Genomic DNA, 19,437 nt, shown 5'->3' with positions numbered 1-19,437 from the left:
AGCGTCCAAACGGTTTGGCTGCAAACTATTATCACCCCTCTATGGAAAGATGAGACTTCCACTGACTTTAAGGACATTATAATCGTGCTTGATGCATCTTTACCTGACAGTGCATGGACGTTCGAGAGCCAACAGGTCAGCCATAGTAAAAGCGTTAATTTGAGTGACATAATATCACTGGAAATAATTATGAGTAGGAACTGCATGGCTTCAATGCTATTTTTGCTCACCATAAATGTGAAGCATAATTTTAAGTGAAAATAACATAAACTATGTTTTTTTCACACCACACAGTCAGTTCCCTTCTTTCCCCGCAGGGTTGTGTTTTCCACCAGGCCTGCATGCTATTTGCGCAGTCGAAGCTATCATTTTTGCTTTAGCCCATTTCTTTACTAGAACGTCACAAACACATAAATCCCATCGAGTTTTAAAGAACCTCAACATTTCATAGGTTCGTGGAAATTACGTATTTTTATGCTATTTATGAATGCAAGTTTTATACTCAAATAAACAAAACAAGTATATCTGTGACATAAATGAGGAGTAATTAATGACCATGCATATGCTCCCAGGAACTGGTCTCTTTGTTCTCTTCCACGCGCGCAGAGAAGGGTTGTACATTTCAGCACCATGGACAGTGACACGCGCTCTCCACTGGCGCCGAAACCGTCAGCGTTCTGTTTTGTTGCTGCATCATGTCCCACACATCTACTGGACATATGTACACTTTAAGTCAATTTAACACGGTTTACTTTGACCTCAGATAAAGGGCTATTACTTTTATCATCACTGTCATTATTTCATAACCATTCGTGCAATGGGGAAAGCAGGAATTTTGTATTACCTCATGATTATATTTCCATTTCTTCATGAAATATGATCTGATGTGTCAACAGGTTTACAACGCATACTCCCACAGCAGAAAGCTGGCTTTAAGAGCTACTCTGTTTTCAATTGGTTTATATAGTGCTGCGCTGTGCACCAATAGCATGCTTAACTGTACAAAGAGATCTACTCCCTCCTCCAGCCACAGCACAGTAGCCCACAATGCACAGAGCTGGGAGAGACGGAGCTGTGCTCAGCCATTCATTCACAATGGAATTAGATACTTGGTTAAAAAAGGAGAGGTGATCAATAACAATTTCGTTGGAATATTTTATTTTAAGCATGTTTTCCACATGTTATTTATTCGGGATATAGCAACATGAAGAAATTGAGCTTGAAGGAGAGAACGTGCCTCAGTGATTGGAGAGGACTAATGCGATGGCTGTTGTGTTTCTTTTTGTCTTGGAATACAGCAGGAGCCGAGATTCGTTATACAGTTCCAGAGGAATTGAGCTTGGGATCCGTGGTTGGAAATATAGCAAAAGATCTGGGTTTGGAAGTATCAGAGATTTCTTTTCGTGAAATGAGGATAGCGTCTGTGGCTGGTAAGCAGTATTTCAGTGTGGATGTAGGTAAGGGCGAGCTAGTCGTCAGCGGTAGAATTGACAGAGAAAGTCTGTGCGGACAAAGCGCCAGTTGTCTCTTGCCATTAGAAGTCATCATTGAGAACCCTCTGCAGCTTCACAGAGTGGAAGTTGACATTCAGGATATAAATGACAATGCTCCTCATTTTCAATCCTCGGAGCGCACATTGAAAATTGCAGAATCCACTGCCCCAGGTATGCGATTTTCTTTGGAGAGCGCGCAGGATCCTGACGTTGGCGATAATTCTTTAAAATCGTATACTCTCAGCAAAAACGAACATTTCAGCTTGGAAATAAAGGATCAAGATGACGGAAGAAAAGTTCCGGAATTATGTCTGGAGAAAGCTTTGGACCGAGAGACTAAGGCTCGACATCAGCTGTTGTTAACCGCCCTGGATGGTGGCTCTCCAGTTAGATCTGGGACCTCACAGATTATAATTATTGTCTTAGATAACAACGATAACAACCCCATATTCAAACATCCGTTAGGCAAAGTATCTCTAAACGAAAACACTCCACAGGGCACGTCTTTCCTAAAGGTCGAGGCAAACGATTTGGACGATGGCCCAAATGGAGAGATCGAATACTCTTTTGGTGACCATACTGCACAGTCTGTAAAGACTTTGTTTGAAATTGATCCAAAAACGGGGGAAATGTATTTGAAGGGTTCGCTGGATTACGAGAGCACTCCCTCGTACCGAATCGAAATTATTGCTAAAGACAAAGGCATGCCTGAGATGGAAGGACAGTGCAACGTTCAGATTGATGTCATAGATGTCAATGATAACTCTCCCCAAATTAGCCTCACATCTAAACCAAGCCCAGTGCGCGAGAACGCACCCAAAGGGACTGTAGTGGCTTTGATTAGTGCACGGGACCCTGACTCTGGAGACAATGGAAAGGTGACACTACAAATCCCACCAAGCTATCCTTTTACATTGGAACCTTCCATCTCCAATCATTACGCACTAGTCACCAATGGTGTTCTGGACCGTGAGACGTTCCCAGAGTATAGCATTGAGATAACGGCTACTGATGCGGGCTCCCCCCCTCTCACCAGCAAGAAAACCATCCCAGTCCGTATTTTGGATGTAAATGACAATCCACCTAGGTTTCCAGACACTGCGTACACTGTGTACATCAATGAGAATAACACACCTGGTTATATTATTTGCTCCGTGTCCGCATTGGATATGGATTTTGGAGATAACGCCAAGATCTCCTATTCTATATTAGACTCTAAAGTACAAGACGTGTCTGTCTCCTCCTATATTTACATCAACTCAGATAACGGCAGCATCTACAGCATGCACTCGTTTGACTATGAGAAACTGAAGGTGTTTCAGATACAGGTGCAGGCAAAGGACCACGGCTCTCCGTCTCTGAGCAGCAACGTCACGGTTCATGTTTTTATCCTGGACCAGAACGACAATGCCCCCGCTGTTATTTACCCTTCCGCTGTCATGGGCTCTGTCTCCCATCAGAAGATGCCCCGGTCCGCTAAAGCAGGCCACCTCACCACTAAGATATCGGCAGTGGACGCAGACTCGGGTCATAACGCCTGGATTTCCTATAGGCTGGTGGAGGCCACAGACTCGTCTCTGTTCAGTGTGAATCTTTACACAGGGGAGGTGAGGACTAAACGCGCTGTTTCAGAGCAGGATGACTCCTCTCAGAGGCTGCTTATAGAGATACAGGACAATGGGGAGCCGGTCCAGTCCGCCACAGTCACAGTCAACATACTGTTAGAGGACGGGCTCCACGAGCCCATCTCGGACTTCCGCCAGAAAACAGCAGAGCCCAGCAAGAGAAACAGTAAAATCACCTTTTATTTGATAATCTCTCTGGCCTCAGTGTCCGTTTTGTCTTTGTTGACTTTCCTCATCTTAGTGGTGAAGTGCGTTAGAAACAGTAGGAGCAGCTCGAGTTGCTGTATCAGACGGGCTGATTCTGACGGATACAAGAATCCAAACAGAAACCTGCAGCTCCAGCTCAACACTGACGGCCCTATTAAGTATGTGGAGGTCCTGGGAGGGGACATGTTGTCTCAGAGCCAGTCCTTCAGGTCGTGTCTCTCTCCAGTGTCCGAGTTCAGTGATTTCACCCTCGTTAAGCCCAGCAGCACCACTGACTTTAAGGACATGATAAACGTGCTTGATGCATCATTACCTGATAGCACGTGGACATTCGAGAGTCAACAGGTGAGCATAGACTGACTGGTGACTGACATTCAGTCAGCACTCAACCCTCATGTGCATAATAAGAATGAGGGCAGTGCTGTGTTGTTTATTTATAAGCGGATGAATGTGGTACATAATGCCAAAGTACATTTCAAGCATTTTATTCTAAAAGTGTGCGTTTGTGATGGTATTGGCCTACAATTGCTTTAAATATTTATTAAATGACTCAGTTGACCAGCCATATGACAACTCAGTTACTTTCGTGGCAATTGTGTTATGATATATGCATTTTTTTCAGTTTCTATTCGTGAAGGCTCAGATAATTATTCTCCTGCCGGCACAAATATCGATTTACCAGATGTAGCTAAACTTTTGCATGTTTTTTCCAGAAGTCCAAGAGGAAAAGGAAGACACCGTTGTATTGTATTATCATTATCTCCCTAATCTTTTATTTTTTATTTGGCCCTTTTCCTGTATTCCTTTACGAAAGTAACATGTGTTACTCTTAAAATCAGAACCAGTCTTTTATTGTTAGTGTGTGAGCATGTGAGTGTGTTCGTGCGTGCGTTCGCCTGCACGCGCGCGTATAGCAGATGTGACACAATGAATAGGACCCGCTTGTATTGTACTACTATTGAAGAGTTGCCTGTCTTTGTTTGGAGACGCAGGCACATCCTCTGAAAAAAGTTTCCTTTCAGTAGCTTTAGGAACTTTGCGCGTGAAGGGAGTCGGTGTTACCTTCTCCTCGCTTATTTATTTTGCAGTATGATATTTTATAGTTATTGAAGCTCTAGCAGAATTATTTTTTAACCTGTGTTGTTCAGAATAAAGTAGGATATTTTCCTGACATGAGGAGTTGAACAATGGGAGTTTTGGACACAAGGAGAAAGGCAGCGGGAAGGCCTCTGTTCTGGCTGTTTCTCTCAGCTTTATACAGAGCATCATTTTCCGCGGAACTTTCTTATTCCGTACTAGAGGAATTAAAACCGGGGGCTTTTGTCGGGGACATAGCGAAGGCCTTGGGCCTCAACATACCAATGCTTGTAAACAGAAATCCACGAGTTATGTCGGAGTCTTATGCCAAGTATTTTGACGTGAATGCGAGTGGAGTTTTAGTTGTCAGACAAACCATGGACAGAGAAAGTCTTTGTGGGTTAACTTTGACATGTTCTCTTACTGTTCAACTTGTTCTTCAGAACCCTCTGGAATTACACCGTGTTGTTGTGGAGATAGTGGACGTAAATGACAATTCTCCTCAGTTTCCATCAGGAAATATTTATCTTGAAGTGTCTGAGGCGGCCGCGCCGGGCAGTAGGTTTGGTTTGGACAGTGCGCAAGATCTATATGTAGACATCAACTCATTACGCACATTCACTCTCAGTCCTAACGACTGTTTCATATTGAAACTTGAATCAAAAAGTGATGGCAGCAAATTCCCCGAGTTATTATTGGACAAACCGCTAGACAGGGAAAAGCAGGCTGTGTTTCACCTGCTGCTTACGACTGCAGACGGCAGACAGCCACAGAAATCAGGGACTACCTCTGTTGTTATTGATATACTAGATGTCAATGATAATGCCCCGGTATTTGACCAACCAATTAAAACTGTTAGTTTGTTTGAAAACTCTCCACAGGGCACTTTAGTGACTAAACTCAATGCATCGGATGCTGATTATGGTCATAATGGAAAGATATCTTACCTCTTCAGTAAGTACACCTCAGAAACAGCGCTGAAACTTTTCACTGTGGATCCCAAAAGTGGAGAAATCCGAGTGAAAGGGGAGGTTGATTATGAAATGTCGGACATTTATGACATCACTGTGCAAGCCAGGGATAGAGGGACCCCTGCCATGGAGTGCTCCTGCCACATTAAAATCAAAATAATAGACGTGAACGACAACAGCCCGAAGATCATCATAAACTCACTATCTAAAATGATCCAGGAGGATGTGGAATCAGGCACTGTTATAGCTCTGATAAGTGTCAGGGACATGGACGCTGGTAGAAACGGGGAGGTTAACGTCCACATCCCACCTGGGCTGCCATTTAGGTTGATATCCCCCTTTGAGGAGCACTATACCCTGGTGACAGACGGCCCTTTGGACCTAGAGGCTGTGTCTGAATACACCATCACCGTGACAGCCACAGACTCCGGCTCTCCCCCTCGCTCTGCACAACAGTTCTTTGTGATCACTCTTTCAGATGTAAATGACAACGCCCCCCTCTTCTCCCAGTCCTCCTACTCTGTTGATATAGTGGAGAACAATGCCCCTGGTGCGCTCATTCTGACTGTGTCTGCGTTCGACCAGGACCTGGGCCAGAACGCTCACCTCTCCTTCACCGTCCTGGAGAGTGAGGTGCAGGGCTCGCCTGTGTCCTCTTTTGTCTACATAAACTCTGAGAACGGGAACCTGTATGCAGTGCGAGCCCTCGACCACGAGCAGATGAATGTGTTCTGGGTGCAGGTGCAAGTCAGGGATGCGGGGACACCTGTACAGAGCTCTAATGTGACTGTGCATGTGTTTGTGATTGATGAAAATGACCACTCTCCTGCCCTGATCTACCCCGCTCCGCCCCCAGACGGTGTGCTGCAGCTGTCTGTGCCCCGCTCGGCTAGCAAAGGCCACCTGGTCAACAGGGTGGTGTGTGTGGACCAAGACAGTGGGCACAACGCCTGGCTCTTCTACAGTCTCTCTGGGAGGGATGCAGATCTCTTTCATGTTGGGGCCCACAGCGGGGAGGTGCGAACAGCCCGTAGATTTGAGGAGGAAGATATTATGTTCACTATCATAGTGCTGGTGCAGGACAATGGTATGCCCGCTCTCTCCACCAGTGTGCCAGTCAATATTACTGTGTCTGAGAAGGGTACAGACGCGTCCTCTCAGATCAGGAGGGCTCCTTCCAGGCAACAGAGTGGGGGGTCTGGCCTCACCCTGGCTCTGATTGGGTGTCTGACCTGCGTCTCGGTTGTGTGTTTGGTGGCAATCGTTGCCATGGTGATGCGCTGGATGAGATACAGAGGATACCTGACTTGTTTGGGCCTGGGCACCAGGCAGGCCTTTCACTCCCAGTCTCATAAAGACCTCCACCTGCAGCTCAATAAAGACGGGCCTCTGCGCTACATGAAGGTGGTGGTGGGGCCTCAGGAGCCGCACACACACACCTGCAGACCTTGTTACCCCACCCTCTCCAGCAGTGACAGGGACTTTGTGTTCGTTAAGACTCCCATGATGAACCAGAACACTCTGAGTGTAACCCTCACCAACAAACACACTAGCAAAGCCAAAAAGGTGAGTTCTCTCAAAACGAATACCGTGTTAATTTAAGTTGGCAGAAGAGACAAGACCTGACTTAAACATGACTGTGTACTTGTGTTTGTGAACGCGTGTGGGTGTTTAATTGTAAAGCACTCGTGGTTACCTCTCAGGCAAGTACAGAGTGATTTAATTGTGTTGAACTCTCTGGAAACTACAGACTGTTTTGTTTGGCAGTGAACCCTATTGTCTGCCTGGGAGGAGGCTGAACATTTTATAGGACTGCAGGGGGATCCTCTCTGTAGTTGACAGGCTATTACAGTGAGAATGTTCTCACTCAACATGTGTTCCTTTGCACAGTGATGGGGATGGGGAGGGACATGATGAGTAGGATGTGGGGGTATATGGCAGTACAGGTCATATAATGAGGATATTGGGGTCAGCTGTTGACCTTTGACTGCTTATTGAATGAGGTGAAGCTAATAGATTGGGGTTGTTGCCCTGAACCTATAGCCAGTAGCCACCTCTCATGACCTCACCAAACAGAGCGTCTGCCTCTCTCTCTCCCAGTCTGTCTGTGACTTATTCCTTTAGCTGGCAACACCCGGAGTCAAGGCTCAGTCATACTTAGATGGAAATAGACCTTTATAGAGAGGATAGCCTTTTAATGTATCCTGAAAGGATGCCAGAATAGTTGACCTGCTTTAACCAGACCTATATTTGTCATATCGCTGAGCATTTCTGTGTACTGAACTGTATGACTCCTTAAAGCTTCATATAAAACGACAGTAATAACTGCTGCATGGCACATCACCCTTCATAGAGAGTAGTCCAGTGTATGAGAGTATTACAGTCCTGGTCAAAGGGCTTCTCTAGGCTCCAGGCCTGGCAGTGCTCTGTCCTTGTAATCCAGCCCAGGGTTTAGAGGATCAGTGGGGCAGGGCAGGGCTGCAGATTACTGCCCCACTGACAGACTCTCTCTGACAGGCAGCACTGGCTAGTAGCACAGCCCTACTAAACCCATAGATGGATCCTGGATTTGGCTAAGGATCTAGGGTGTTGAATGAGACATATTATATCCTAATCTAAAGCAGATAAAGCTTGGGTGGACCGCTTTTTTTGTCAATATGTTGGGAGAACTCTAGTTAAAGCTTTATCATTATTAAACTTGTTTTGAAGTTGCCTGTAACAGGAGTATGTTTGATGATCCTTCCTCTCAGCGGACTCGCTCAAGCACAGCACTGACACAATAGCTTGTTCAATAATTCACACACATTCTCTCACACTGCTCTCTCACACTGCTCTCTCTATCGCTCTCTCTACCGCTCTCTCTATCGCTCTCTCTATCGCTCTCTCTCTTTCTTACTCTCCTCTCCTCATGGCCCTGTGACATTTTCTTTCTTCATGGCCCACTGAAGGACAAAATGGTTTCCAGTGCTGATGACTGAAGATGACATGCCTCCATAGACATCAGTGGAGGAACAGCCTGTGTGTCTGCCACTACATATTCTAACAGTATATTTCCTCTCCTCTCTCTCCCTCCAGCAAAAACCACCCAACAATGACTGGCGCTTTACCCAGCAGGGACAGAGACCCGGACCCAGTGGGTAAGTGTTCAGCTCATTTAAATATACGCAGTGTATACACACACACACACACACACACACACACACACACACACACACACACACACACACACACACACACACACACACACACACACACACACACACACACACACACACACACACACACACACACACACACACACACACACACACACACACGTCTCTCATACGTATACACGTTCAGACTTGCATTTTACTTAATGTGAATTAATCATGTGTGCCTATGATATGCATTCCATTGGAAGTCCTAAAGTCTAAGGCAGTTGTGTGTTTGAACAGACAGTACAGATTGGTTCCCCACTACACTACGCAAAGATCCAATAACACTGGCACTACTGACCGGCAGAATAATGGGTAATCTAATGGCTGTTATATAGTAGTTGTGTTAGTAGAGTCCTACTAGTAGTAGTGATTTGTCGATACTGTGATGATTGTGTAGCTGTAAGTGTACTTACAGAAGAAATCAATGAATCGCAATCCGATGGCTGTAGTGTGAGTGAGATTTGAGGTACACTGCAGTGGTAGTTGTTGATGTGACATGTGGTGCCTCAATGATTTCGCAAAAGATGCTTGGATTATCTCACAGATCTTGGTTTAACAGATTGTGGCTCTACTGGTGGAGAAACTGTTGAGCATCTGAGTGTTGTGAAGTTATTAGCCACTGATTACATACCGTATCATTCATAGAAAGTGTCATAGTAGATTCCTTAACATAAAGACAATTTCTTGTAATTTGTCATTGTACAATTCTATTTCGTGCCAGCACATAATAGAAGTTGATTCACTATGCACACTGTATATACAAAACTATGTGGACACTCCTTCAAATTAGTGGATTCGGCTATTTCAACCATACCCGTTGCTGACAGGTGTAGAAAATCGAGCACACAGCCATGCAATCTCCATAGATAACATTGGTAGCAGAATGGACTTACTGAAGATCTCAATGACTTTGAACCTGGCACCGTCATAGAATGCCACCTTTCCAAGAAGTCAGTTCGGCAAATTTCTGCCCTGCTAGAGCTGCCCCGGTCAACTGTAAGTGCTGTTATTGTGAAGTGGAAATGTCTAGGAGTAGCAACGACTCAGCCGCAAAGTGGTAGGCAACACAAGCTCACAGAACGGGACTACCGTGTGCTGAAACGCGCAGTGTGTAAAAATTGTCTGTCCTCGGTTGAAACAATTACTACCGAGTTACAAACAGCCTTTGGAAGCAACGTCAGCACAAGAACAGTTCGTCGGGAGCTTCATGAAATGGGTTTCCATGGCCGAGCAGCCGCACACAAGCCTAAGATCACCATGCGCAATGGCAAATGTCGGCTGGAGTGGTGTAAAGCTCACCACCATTGGACTCTGGAGCAGTGGATAAGCCTTCTCTGGAGTGATGAATCACGTTTCACCATTTGGCAGTCCAATGGACAAATCTGGGTTTGGCAGATGCCAGGAGAACGCTACCTGCCCCAATGCATAGTGCCAACTGTAAAGTTTGGTGGTGGAGGAATAATGGTTTGGGGCTGTTTTTCATGATTCGGTCTAGGCCCCTTAGTTCCAGTGAAGGGAAATCTTAACGCTACAGCATACAATCGCCCAACATCAGTTCCCAGCCTCACCAATGCTCTTGTGGCTAAATGGAAGCAAGTCCCCGCAGCAATGTTCCAACATCTAGTGGAAAACCTTCCCATAAGAGTGGAGGCTGTTATACCAGAAAAGGAGGGCCCATGATTTTGGAATGAGATGTTTGACGAGCAGGTGTCCACATACTTTTGGTCATGTAGTGTAGTTCATTAGATAGAAACTGAATATGAACCTGGTCGGCTAATGAAGGAGTCCATCTGACTGGCATTGGACTGAAAGAGTGAGAGGTGATCGTCTGTGTTTCAGCACGTACAGGTACAGCACCAGCACCCAACAGAGATGGACACCGTACGGCAAGGCGAGGTAGAGTAGAGTGGCTTTGCTGACTGTGCAAGGCGGCGTCCTGCTCTCATACATGCTGGTGTCTGACAGGCTGTAGCTGTGTGTAGACAAGCTTGGCTTCTGGCTGTTGAGCGTGTGATAATCTGTACATGCTCTTGCGGTCTAGCTGTGTATTTGAAATGGGTCGAGGCTTTGTGGAGGTGTTTGTAGATGTGCAAAGCTCAGCATCGCTGCGTGGTCTGTGTTGTATACTTGGGTTTGGAGGCTTCGCTGAACTGTGTAGTTTGTCCTTTTATTCGTAGCGTAGATTTCCATGTGGTTCTGTCAGCCTGTTTCTGTCTATCTGTGTGTGTGTGTGTATGTGTGTAAACTTGCGCACGTGTGTGTGTGTTACTAACTCCCATATGGATGTAATAAACCCAACAAACTCAATGAAACATTTTGTCCACAATCCTACATTGCAGATTTGACCAGTGGCAAATGAAGGGATTGAGAAGAACAATGATAATATCTGATCAACAATCCAGTCTCTTATTGATGAAACATACAAACATTCTCTCCTCTCTCCTCATCCCCGTCTTTTCTTTCTCTTTCTCTGATAAGCCCCCCCCCCCCACACACACACACACTCTAACACATAGCATGGGTACAAGGCACATAGCATCCGAACAGCATCTGAACAGCTCGTTTAGTCTCTACTCTGTGTGTGAGGTCTGCTTGCATATTATGGCTCTGTGCTAACTAGTAACATGTATAGCGCTTCCTGATCCAATGTCTTCTCCCAGCCTCCATCTCCTCTGTGCTCTGTGATGCAGGTGCTCACTCAAAATGGCTTCTGGAGGCTTGGTGTCGCCATGCTGACAATCATGATGGGAGGAGAGTGTGTGTGTGAGAGAGAGAGTGAGAGTCACGGTGAAAGAGAGAGATTTGAGTGTGTCTCTTATACTGACTCATCCCCCTCCTCTCCTGCAGAGCTGGCCCCCATCCTGAGGGGGCAGGTGGTGCTATAGTTGGAACAGGACCCTGGCCCAACCCCCCCACTGAGGCTGAACAGCTCCAGGCTCTGATGGCTGCTGCCAACGGTGAGTCTGCGGCCTACATATCCCAGAAATCCCATTTCCTTCTCTCTGTCTTCCGCTACCTCACAAGGTTACCTCCATGGATAGTTGTATGGGAGGGAGGGAAAGAGGGAAAGAGAAAGGGAAAGAGAGAGTATCTGTTCATGCATTCTAACAGACAGGGGACTGGTGACACTGAAATATCTCTGTTCTCTGTTGAGGACTGATACTGCATACAAATGGGGAGATGGAGAGCTCTCTGCCACTGGGTAGAGCTACAGAGAGAGCCCTGTTAGAGAGCAGCATCTCAGGCGCTAGATTCTTAGTGCATACGACTTGATTAGATCATAGTGGCAGTTGATAAGGAAACAGCACATCCTTCCTTTGTGTGCCCCCATTAGGACAGAGAGAGAGAGAGAGAGTCTGCCAAGTACACATGTATAGACCACAGTGTGTCTCAGCAGTCCCTGTGTGTGAATGAACCAACACATGAGGACTATGGGACACAGAGCTCTTTGTTTCAATGCTCCATAGCTGCAGTCACCCAGAAACCTGCACACTGCCTATCTCTCTATTAGTGTGCAATTAGTCAGTTTATTCCTCAATTCCAAATGATGTTTGATGATATCTGAATGTACTGCGTTTAGTTGTTTACATCTGTTCTGTGTGAGAGAGCGGAGGTTCTATATGCTGTGAGTGTGGGGGTGGAAAGGGGCTGGCTCGGAACAGTGCTGAGCTGGAGCTGCAATGCAGTGCAGAAATGATCCTCAGTTAGGAGAGTTCCTCTCTCTTCACAGCATCACAACACACCCAGCTATAACCGTTTCTCCCTCCTTCCCTTCTCTCTCTCAGAGGTGAGTGAGGCGACTGCGACCCTTGGCCCCCGCTACAATGCCCAGTTCCCCATGCAGCATGTGCCCGATTACCGCCAGAACGTCTACATCCCCGGCAGCACGGCCACCCTGACGGCCAACCCCCAGCAGATGATGCCCCAGCCGGCCCTGCAGGGCCCGCCTCAGGCCATACCCCAGGTCGACGTCCCCAACGCTGCCCAGACCCCCGCCAGCAAGAAGAAGTCCACCAAGAAGGACAAGAAGTAAGCCAAGCTAACACCAAGCCCCATCGCCACAGAAACCAAGACCCTGCCCCCCATACTGCCGAGTGTCCTCCCTCATTGGAAGCCTTGATCTTTGTTTTTTTTTCTGCTATTCATTCTGATAGTTCAATCTGATAGTCCCAGAATTTTGGATGTTTGTGAGCATATGTCACTTTGCAAATGTTTGTAATGGGCAACCGCTGTACTTCTTGCTTCTATGGTCATCACAGCTTACTTCAGGCAGAGGTTATTGGTGTGTTCTATGTGGGGTGGGAGGGGGAGGAAGATTACATTAGATTTATATTGGATCCAGATGAATTTCAGGGACCTGGAATTCATGTAGTGACCTAGCTCTGTATTATAGCGTTCTAAAGAAAATCACAAAAAAAAAGAAAAAATCTAATGGTTTGTTTTATTAAACCGTTCGATGTTTCTCTAAAATTCCAAGTAGTTCTGCTTCTTATGGTGACACGAATTACACGTACACCTTGTTAGGTTTCTTTAGAGAACTTGCTTTAGTTCTTTTTAAGGGATGAAATAGACAAGACATGCATGATTCATCCTGAAGATGAAGAACCACTGAAGATGAGCCGACACTAACATACATTTGAAAGAAAGAGGCTAGCTCTACTTCATCAGGAAAGTATGTCATGAGAATGCATACTATAGCATTAACAACTTAAAACGCCGCTAAGGTTCAACGTAGTTATATGACTAGCAAGAAAAAGAACGGATGCTGATATAATGTTTTTTACAATGGTGACCATCAAAGTATATCCAGCTGCTTTTTAAAATCTTGCCCAAGCAGGATTCTGTGGTTATTTACGTCATCTGAGCCACGATTGTCACCTTTTTCCATCATTATTGGTAGAATCCCGTAGAGTGGCATTAAAGCAGAACTTTATTCATATATTGTAACATTGTAAAGATGGATCAGTGTTTTATTAACTTAGAACCAACATTATTTAGATATTGTATCAGCGTTGTTTTAACGTTGTATCAACATTATGCCGGGCTGGCCCAGTGTGATTGGCTCTGCACTGTGGACTTCTCTAAGGCTCATAGACAGTCCTGCGACCACGCCCCTAGGGTTGGGTGTGTGGTAAGGGCAGAGGGAGGGGAAAGGGTGGACAGTCTCTGTCCTCTTGCCACATGTACAGTATCTCTCCGGCTATGACAGCCGGTAAATGTGCTCTCATCACCTCTTCAGTTCACAGTCTTTATTCCTTAGTTCTCTAGGAGAACCTTGACCAGACCACATGTTCAGTACACTACAACTCCAGGCACTGTAGGATGTTCTGTATGGACCGTTTACAGAATCCTATGGATAAGCCTTGTTGCAGCGTTCAGGGCCATATCAGGACCATGGACAGAGACCATCTCTCTCTCCCCTCCTAGCAGCAGTCTGGGGCACAGATAATGTTTTCAGTCTATCCTTTAACCTGCCAAAACCCCAGATGCACAGACACCCTGCCCCCATGTAAATAAGACACATAGCTAGTCTGTATGAATCTTAGAGAGACACATCACTCTCTCACCACAACCACACAGCTGGCTAGTACTGGAATGTTTTGGATATTTTTCAACAAAAAAATATGTGTTTCAGATGAAATGTAGTGGTGTAGTGACTAAGAGTTGAGCTGACTGATTTAACCAAGCTGTAAATAAAACTAAAACTTTCAAAAGACAGTCGTAGCTAGAGGCTTGTGAAATTTGTCGTGCATATTTTTGTGTTTTCTCTCTATCGCATTCTTTCGTTGGTCACTCCAAACTTTAAAGTGTAACACTCAACACCTAAATGTCTTTAAAGTGTGATTCCATTTCCCTGTACCTCTTCCTGTGTTTGTGATTTTAATCAATTGTTTATGCTAATGGAATGCCACCCTTGCTCATATGGATATAAATATATATGCATCTTCTGCTGGAATAGTCCTCTGTGTTCTATTGTATTATCTTTCCTATTAAATTGCTTAGCGCTTCTCCCTGTTACACTCTTATTTTATATGCTAATATTTATATCTCTGTTTATTTGTTTGTTTTTGTTTACTCTTTGAACACTGACATTTCCAAATAAAAATGTATTCTAAAATCATGTCTTCTCCTTAAGAATTGGTTGTGTTTTACTGATGAATGGTGTTCTGTTTGCTGGCAGGAGGCAGGGGATAATCATAGCTAATGGCAGAGGCTATATTGGAGCCTGTCTGTTGGAGTTGACTGAACTGGTGCCATGGCTCTGCTAGAAGCAATCCACTCTTTGTTCAGCACAGTTTAGTCACAGACGGTGGAGTGGAGCGGGACCCTAACATTATCCCTACCCCTCACACATGCCTAGTTTTCCATGTTTATAACATGCTAAGCCTCACACATGCCTAGTTTTCCCATTTATAACATGCTAAACCTCACACACGCCGAGTTTTCCAAGTTTATAACATGCTAAACCTCACACACGCCGAGTTTTCCCCGTTTATGACATGCTAAACCTCACACACACAGTTTTCCAAGTTTATAACATGCTAAACGTCACACACACAGTTTTCCAAGTTTATAACATGCTAAACCTCACACACGCCGAGTTTTCCCCGTTTATGACATGCTAAACCTCACACACGCCTAGTTGTCCCCATTTATAACATGCTAAACCTCACACATGCCTAGTTTTCCCCATTTATAACATGCTAAACCTCACACACGCCTAGTTTTCCGTGTTTATAACATGCTAAACCTCACACACACCTAGATATCCCCATTTATAACATGCTAAACCTCACACACGCCTACTTTTCCATGTTTATAACATGCTAAACCTCACACACGCTTAGTTTTCCCCATTTATAACATGTTAAACCTCACACACGCCTAGTTATCCCCATTTATAACGTGCTAAACCTCACACACGCCTAGTTTTCCGTGTTTATAACATGCTAAACCTCAAACACGCCTAGTTGTCCCCATCTATAAAATGTTAAACCTCACACATGCCTAGTTTTCCGTGTTTATAACATGCAAAACCACACACACGCCTAGTTTTCCACGTTTATAACATGCTAAACCTCACACACGCCTAGTTTTCCCCATTCACAATATGCTAAGCCTCACACACGCCTAGTTATCCCCATTTATAACATGCTAAACCTCACACACGCCTAGTTTTCCGTGTTTGTAACATGCTAAACCTCACACATGCCTAGATTTCCACGTTTATAACATGCTAAACCTCACACACGCCTAGTTTCCCCCATATATAACATGCTAAACCTCACACATGCCTAGTTTTCCCCATTTAAAACATGCTGAACCTCACACACGCCTGGTTTTCTGTGTTTATAACATGCTGAACCTCACACACGCCTAGTTGTCCCCGTTTATAACGTGCTAAACCTCACACACGCCTAGTTGTCCGTGTTTCTAACATGCGAAAACTCACACATCTCTCGATTTCCCCATTTCTAACGTGCTAAACCTCACACACGCCTAGTTGTCCGTGTTTATAACATGCTAAACCTCACACAAGCCTAGTTTTCCCCATTTATAACATGCTAAACCTCACGCACGCCTAGTTTTCTGTGTTTATAACATGCTAAACCTCACACATGCTTAGAATTCCAAGTTTATAACAAGCTAAACCTCACACATGCCTAGATTTCCACATTTATAACATGCTAAACCTCACACACGACAAGTTATCCCCATTTATAACATGCTAAACCTCACACACGCCTAGTTTTCCCCATTTGTAACATGCTAAACCTCACACATGCCTAGTTTTCTATGTTTATAAAATGCAAAACCAAACACACGCCTAGTTTTCCACGTTTATAACATGCTAAACCTCACAAACGCCTAGTTTTCCCCATTCACAATATGCTAAACCTCACACACGCCTAGTTATCCCCATTTATAACATGCTAAACCTCACACACGCCTAGTTTTCCGTGTTTGTAACATGCTAAACCTCACACATGCCTAGATTTCCACGTTTATAACATGCTAAACCTCACACACGCCTAGTTTTCCCCATTTGTAACATGCTAAACCTCACACACGCCTAGTTTTCCATGTTTATAACATGCTAAACCTCACACACGCCTAGTTGTCCCCATCTATAAAATGTTAAACCTCACAAATGACTAGTTTTCCGTGTTTATAACATGCTAAACCACACACACGCCTAGTTTTCCACGTTAATAACATGCTAAACCTCACAAACGCCTAGTTTTCCCCATTCACAGTATGCTAAACCTCACACACGCCTAGTTGTCCCCATTTATAACATGCTAAACCTCACACATGCCTAGTTTTCCCCATTTATAACATGCTAAACCTCACACACGCCTAGTTTTCCGTGTTTATAACATGCTAAACCTCACACACACCTAGATATCCCCATTTATAACATGCTAAACCTCACACACGCCTACTTTTCCATGTTTATAACATGCTAAACCTCACACACGCTTAGTTTTCCCCATTTATAACATGCTAAACCTCACACACGCCTAGTTATCCCCATTTATAACGTGCTAAACCTCACACACGCCTAGTTTTCCGTGTTTATAACATGCTAAACCTCAAACACGCCTAGTTGTCCCCATCTATAAAATGTTAAACCTCACACATGCCTAGTTTTCCGTGTTTATAACATGCAAAACCACACACACGCCTAGTTTTCCACGTTTATAACATGCTAAACCTCACACACGCCTAGTTTTCCCCATTCACAATATGCTAAGCCTCACACACGCCTAGTTATCCCCATTTATAACATGCTAAACCTCACACACGCCTAGTTTTCCGTGTTTGTAACATGCTAAACCTCACACATGCCTAGATTTCCACGTTTATAACATGCTAAACCTCACACACGCCTAGTTTCCCCCATATATAACATGCTAAACCTCACACATGCCTAGTTTTCCCCATTTAAAACATGCTGAACCTCACACACGCCTGGTTTTCTGTGTTTATAACATGCTGAACCTCACACACGCCTAGTTGTCCCCGTTTATAACGTGCTAAACCTCACACACGCCTAGTTGTCCGTGTTTCTAACATGCGAAAACTCACACATCTCTCGATTTCCCCATTTCTAACGTGCTAAACCTCACACACGCCTAGTTGTCCGTGTTTATAACATGCTAAACCTCACACAAGCCTAGTTTTCCCCATTTATAACATGCTAAACCTCACGCACCCCTAGTTTTCTGTGTTTATAACATGCTAAACCTCACACATGCTTAGAATTCCAAGTTTATAACAAGCTAAACCTCACACATGCCTAGATTTCCACATTTATAACATGCTAAACCTCACACACGACAAGTTTTCCCCATTTATAACATGCTAAACCTCACACACGCCTAGTTTTCCCCATTTGTAACATGCTAAACCTCACACATGCCTAGTTTTCTATGTTTATAAAATGCAAAACCAAACACACACCTAGTTTTCCACGTTTATAACATGCTAAACCTCACAAACGCCTAGTTTTCCCCATTCACAATATGCTAAACCTCACACACGCCTAGTTATCCCCATTTATAACATGCTAAACCTCACACACGCCTAGTTTTCCGTGTTTGTAACATGCTAAACCTCACACATGCCTAGATTTCCACGTTTATAACATGCTAAACCTCACACACGCCTAGTTTTCCCCATTTGAAACATGCTAAACCTCACACACGCCTAGTTTTCCATGTTTATAACATGCTAAACCTCAAACACGCCTAGTTGTCCCCATCTATAAAATGTTAAACCTCACAAATGCCTAGTTTTCCGTGTTTATAACATGCTAAACCACACACACGCCTAGTTTTCCACGTTAATAACATGCTAAACCTCACAAACGCCTAGTTTTCCCCATTCACAGTATGCTAAACCTCACACACGCCTTTATGTCCCCATTTATAACATGCTAAACCTCACACACGCCTAGTTTTCCGTGTTTGTAACATGCTAATCCTCACACATGCCTAGATTTCCACGTTTATAACATGCTAAACCTCACACATGCCTAGTTTTCCCCATTTATAACATGCTAAACCTCACACATGCCTAGTTTTCCCAATTTAAAACATGCTGAACCTCACACACGCCTAGTTTTCCATGTTTATAACATGCTAAACCTCACACACGCCTAGTTGTCCGTGTTTCTAACATGCTAAACCTCACACAAGCCTAGTTTTCCCATTTATAATATGCTAAACCTCACACACGCCTAGTTTTCTGTGTTTATAACATGCTAAACCTCACACATGCCTAGTTTTCCGTGTTTATAACATGCTAAACCTCACACACGCCTAGTCTTCCCAGTTTATAACATGCTAAACCTCACACATGCATAGTTTTCCGTGTTTATAACATGCTAAACCTCACACACGCCTTTATGTCCCCATTTTTAACATGCTAAACCTCACACACGCCTAGTTTTCCCCGTTTATAACATGCTAAACTTCACACACGCCTAGTTTTCCATGTTTATAACATGCTAAACCTCACATATGCCTAGATTTCCATGTTTATAACATGCTAAACCTCACACACCCCTAGTTTTACCCGTTTATAACATGCTAAACCTCACACACGCCTAGTTTTCCGTGTTTATAACATGCTGAACCTTACACATGCCTAGTTTTCCATGTTTATAACATGCTAAACCTCACACATGCAGCGTTTTCCCCATTTATAACTTGATAAACCTCACACACGCCTAGCTTTCCATGTTTATAACATGATAAACCTCACACACGCCTAGTTTTCCCCACTTATAACATGCTAAACCTCACACACGCCTAGTTTTCCCCATTTATAACATGCTGAACCACACACACCTAGT

At 44.4% G+C, this 19,437-nt stretch overlaps 1 protein-coding gene across 50 annotated transcripts in view; it reads left to right on the top strand.

The window, feature by feature from the left end:
- LOC106603249 (protocadherin gamma-C5) overlaps window positions 1–14,694 on the top strand; it is a 186,079-nt gene extending 171,385 nt beyond the window's left edge. For 15 of the 50 annotated variants that reach the window (XM_045716987.1, XM_045716982.1, XM_045716986.1 and 12 more), the window contains exons 2-5: window positions 8,449–8,510; window positions 10,413–10,469; window positions 11,421–11,530; window positions 12,359–14,694. In XM_045716987.1, coding sequence (XP_045572943.1) covers window positions 8,449–8,510; window positions 10,413–10,469; window positions 11,421–11,530; window positions 12,359–12,606 — 477 coding nt within the window. In that variant the 3' untranslated portion in view covers window positions 12,607–14,694. Of the gene's footprint in view, window positions 1–236; window positions 3,671–3,716; window positions 6,940–8,448; window positions 8,511–8,810; window positions 8,886–10,412; window positions 10,470–11,420; window positions 11,531–12,358 lie in introns of those variants that run through there. The other 35 variants (XM_014196645.2, XM_045716992.1, XM_045716999.1 and 32 more) reach the window with 8 other exon arrangements.
- The last annotated feature ends 4,743 nt before the right edge of the window (window positions 14,695–19,437 follow it).

This window comes from Salmo salar, chromosome ssa04 (assembly GCF_905237065.1).
Source record: "Salmo salar chromosome ssa04, Ssal_v3.1, whole genome shotgun sequence".
Lineage (NCBI taxonomy): Eukaryota > Metazoa > Chordata > Actinopteri > Salmoniformes > Salmonidae > Salmo > Salmo salar.
This window is presented reverse-complemented; position numbering and strand designations above follow the sequence as displayed.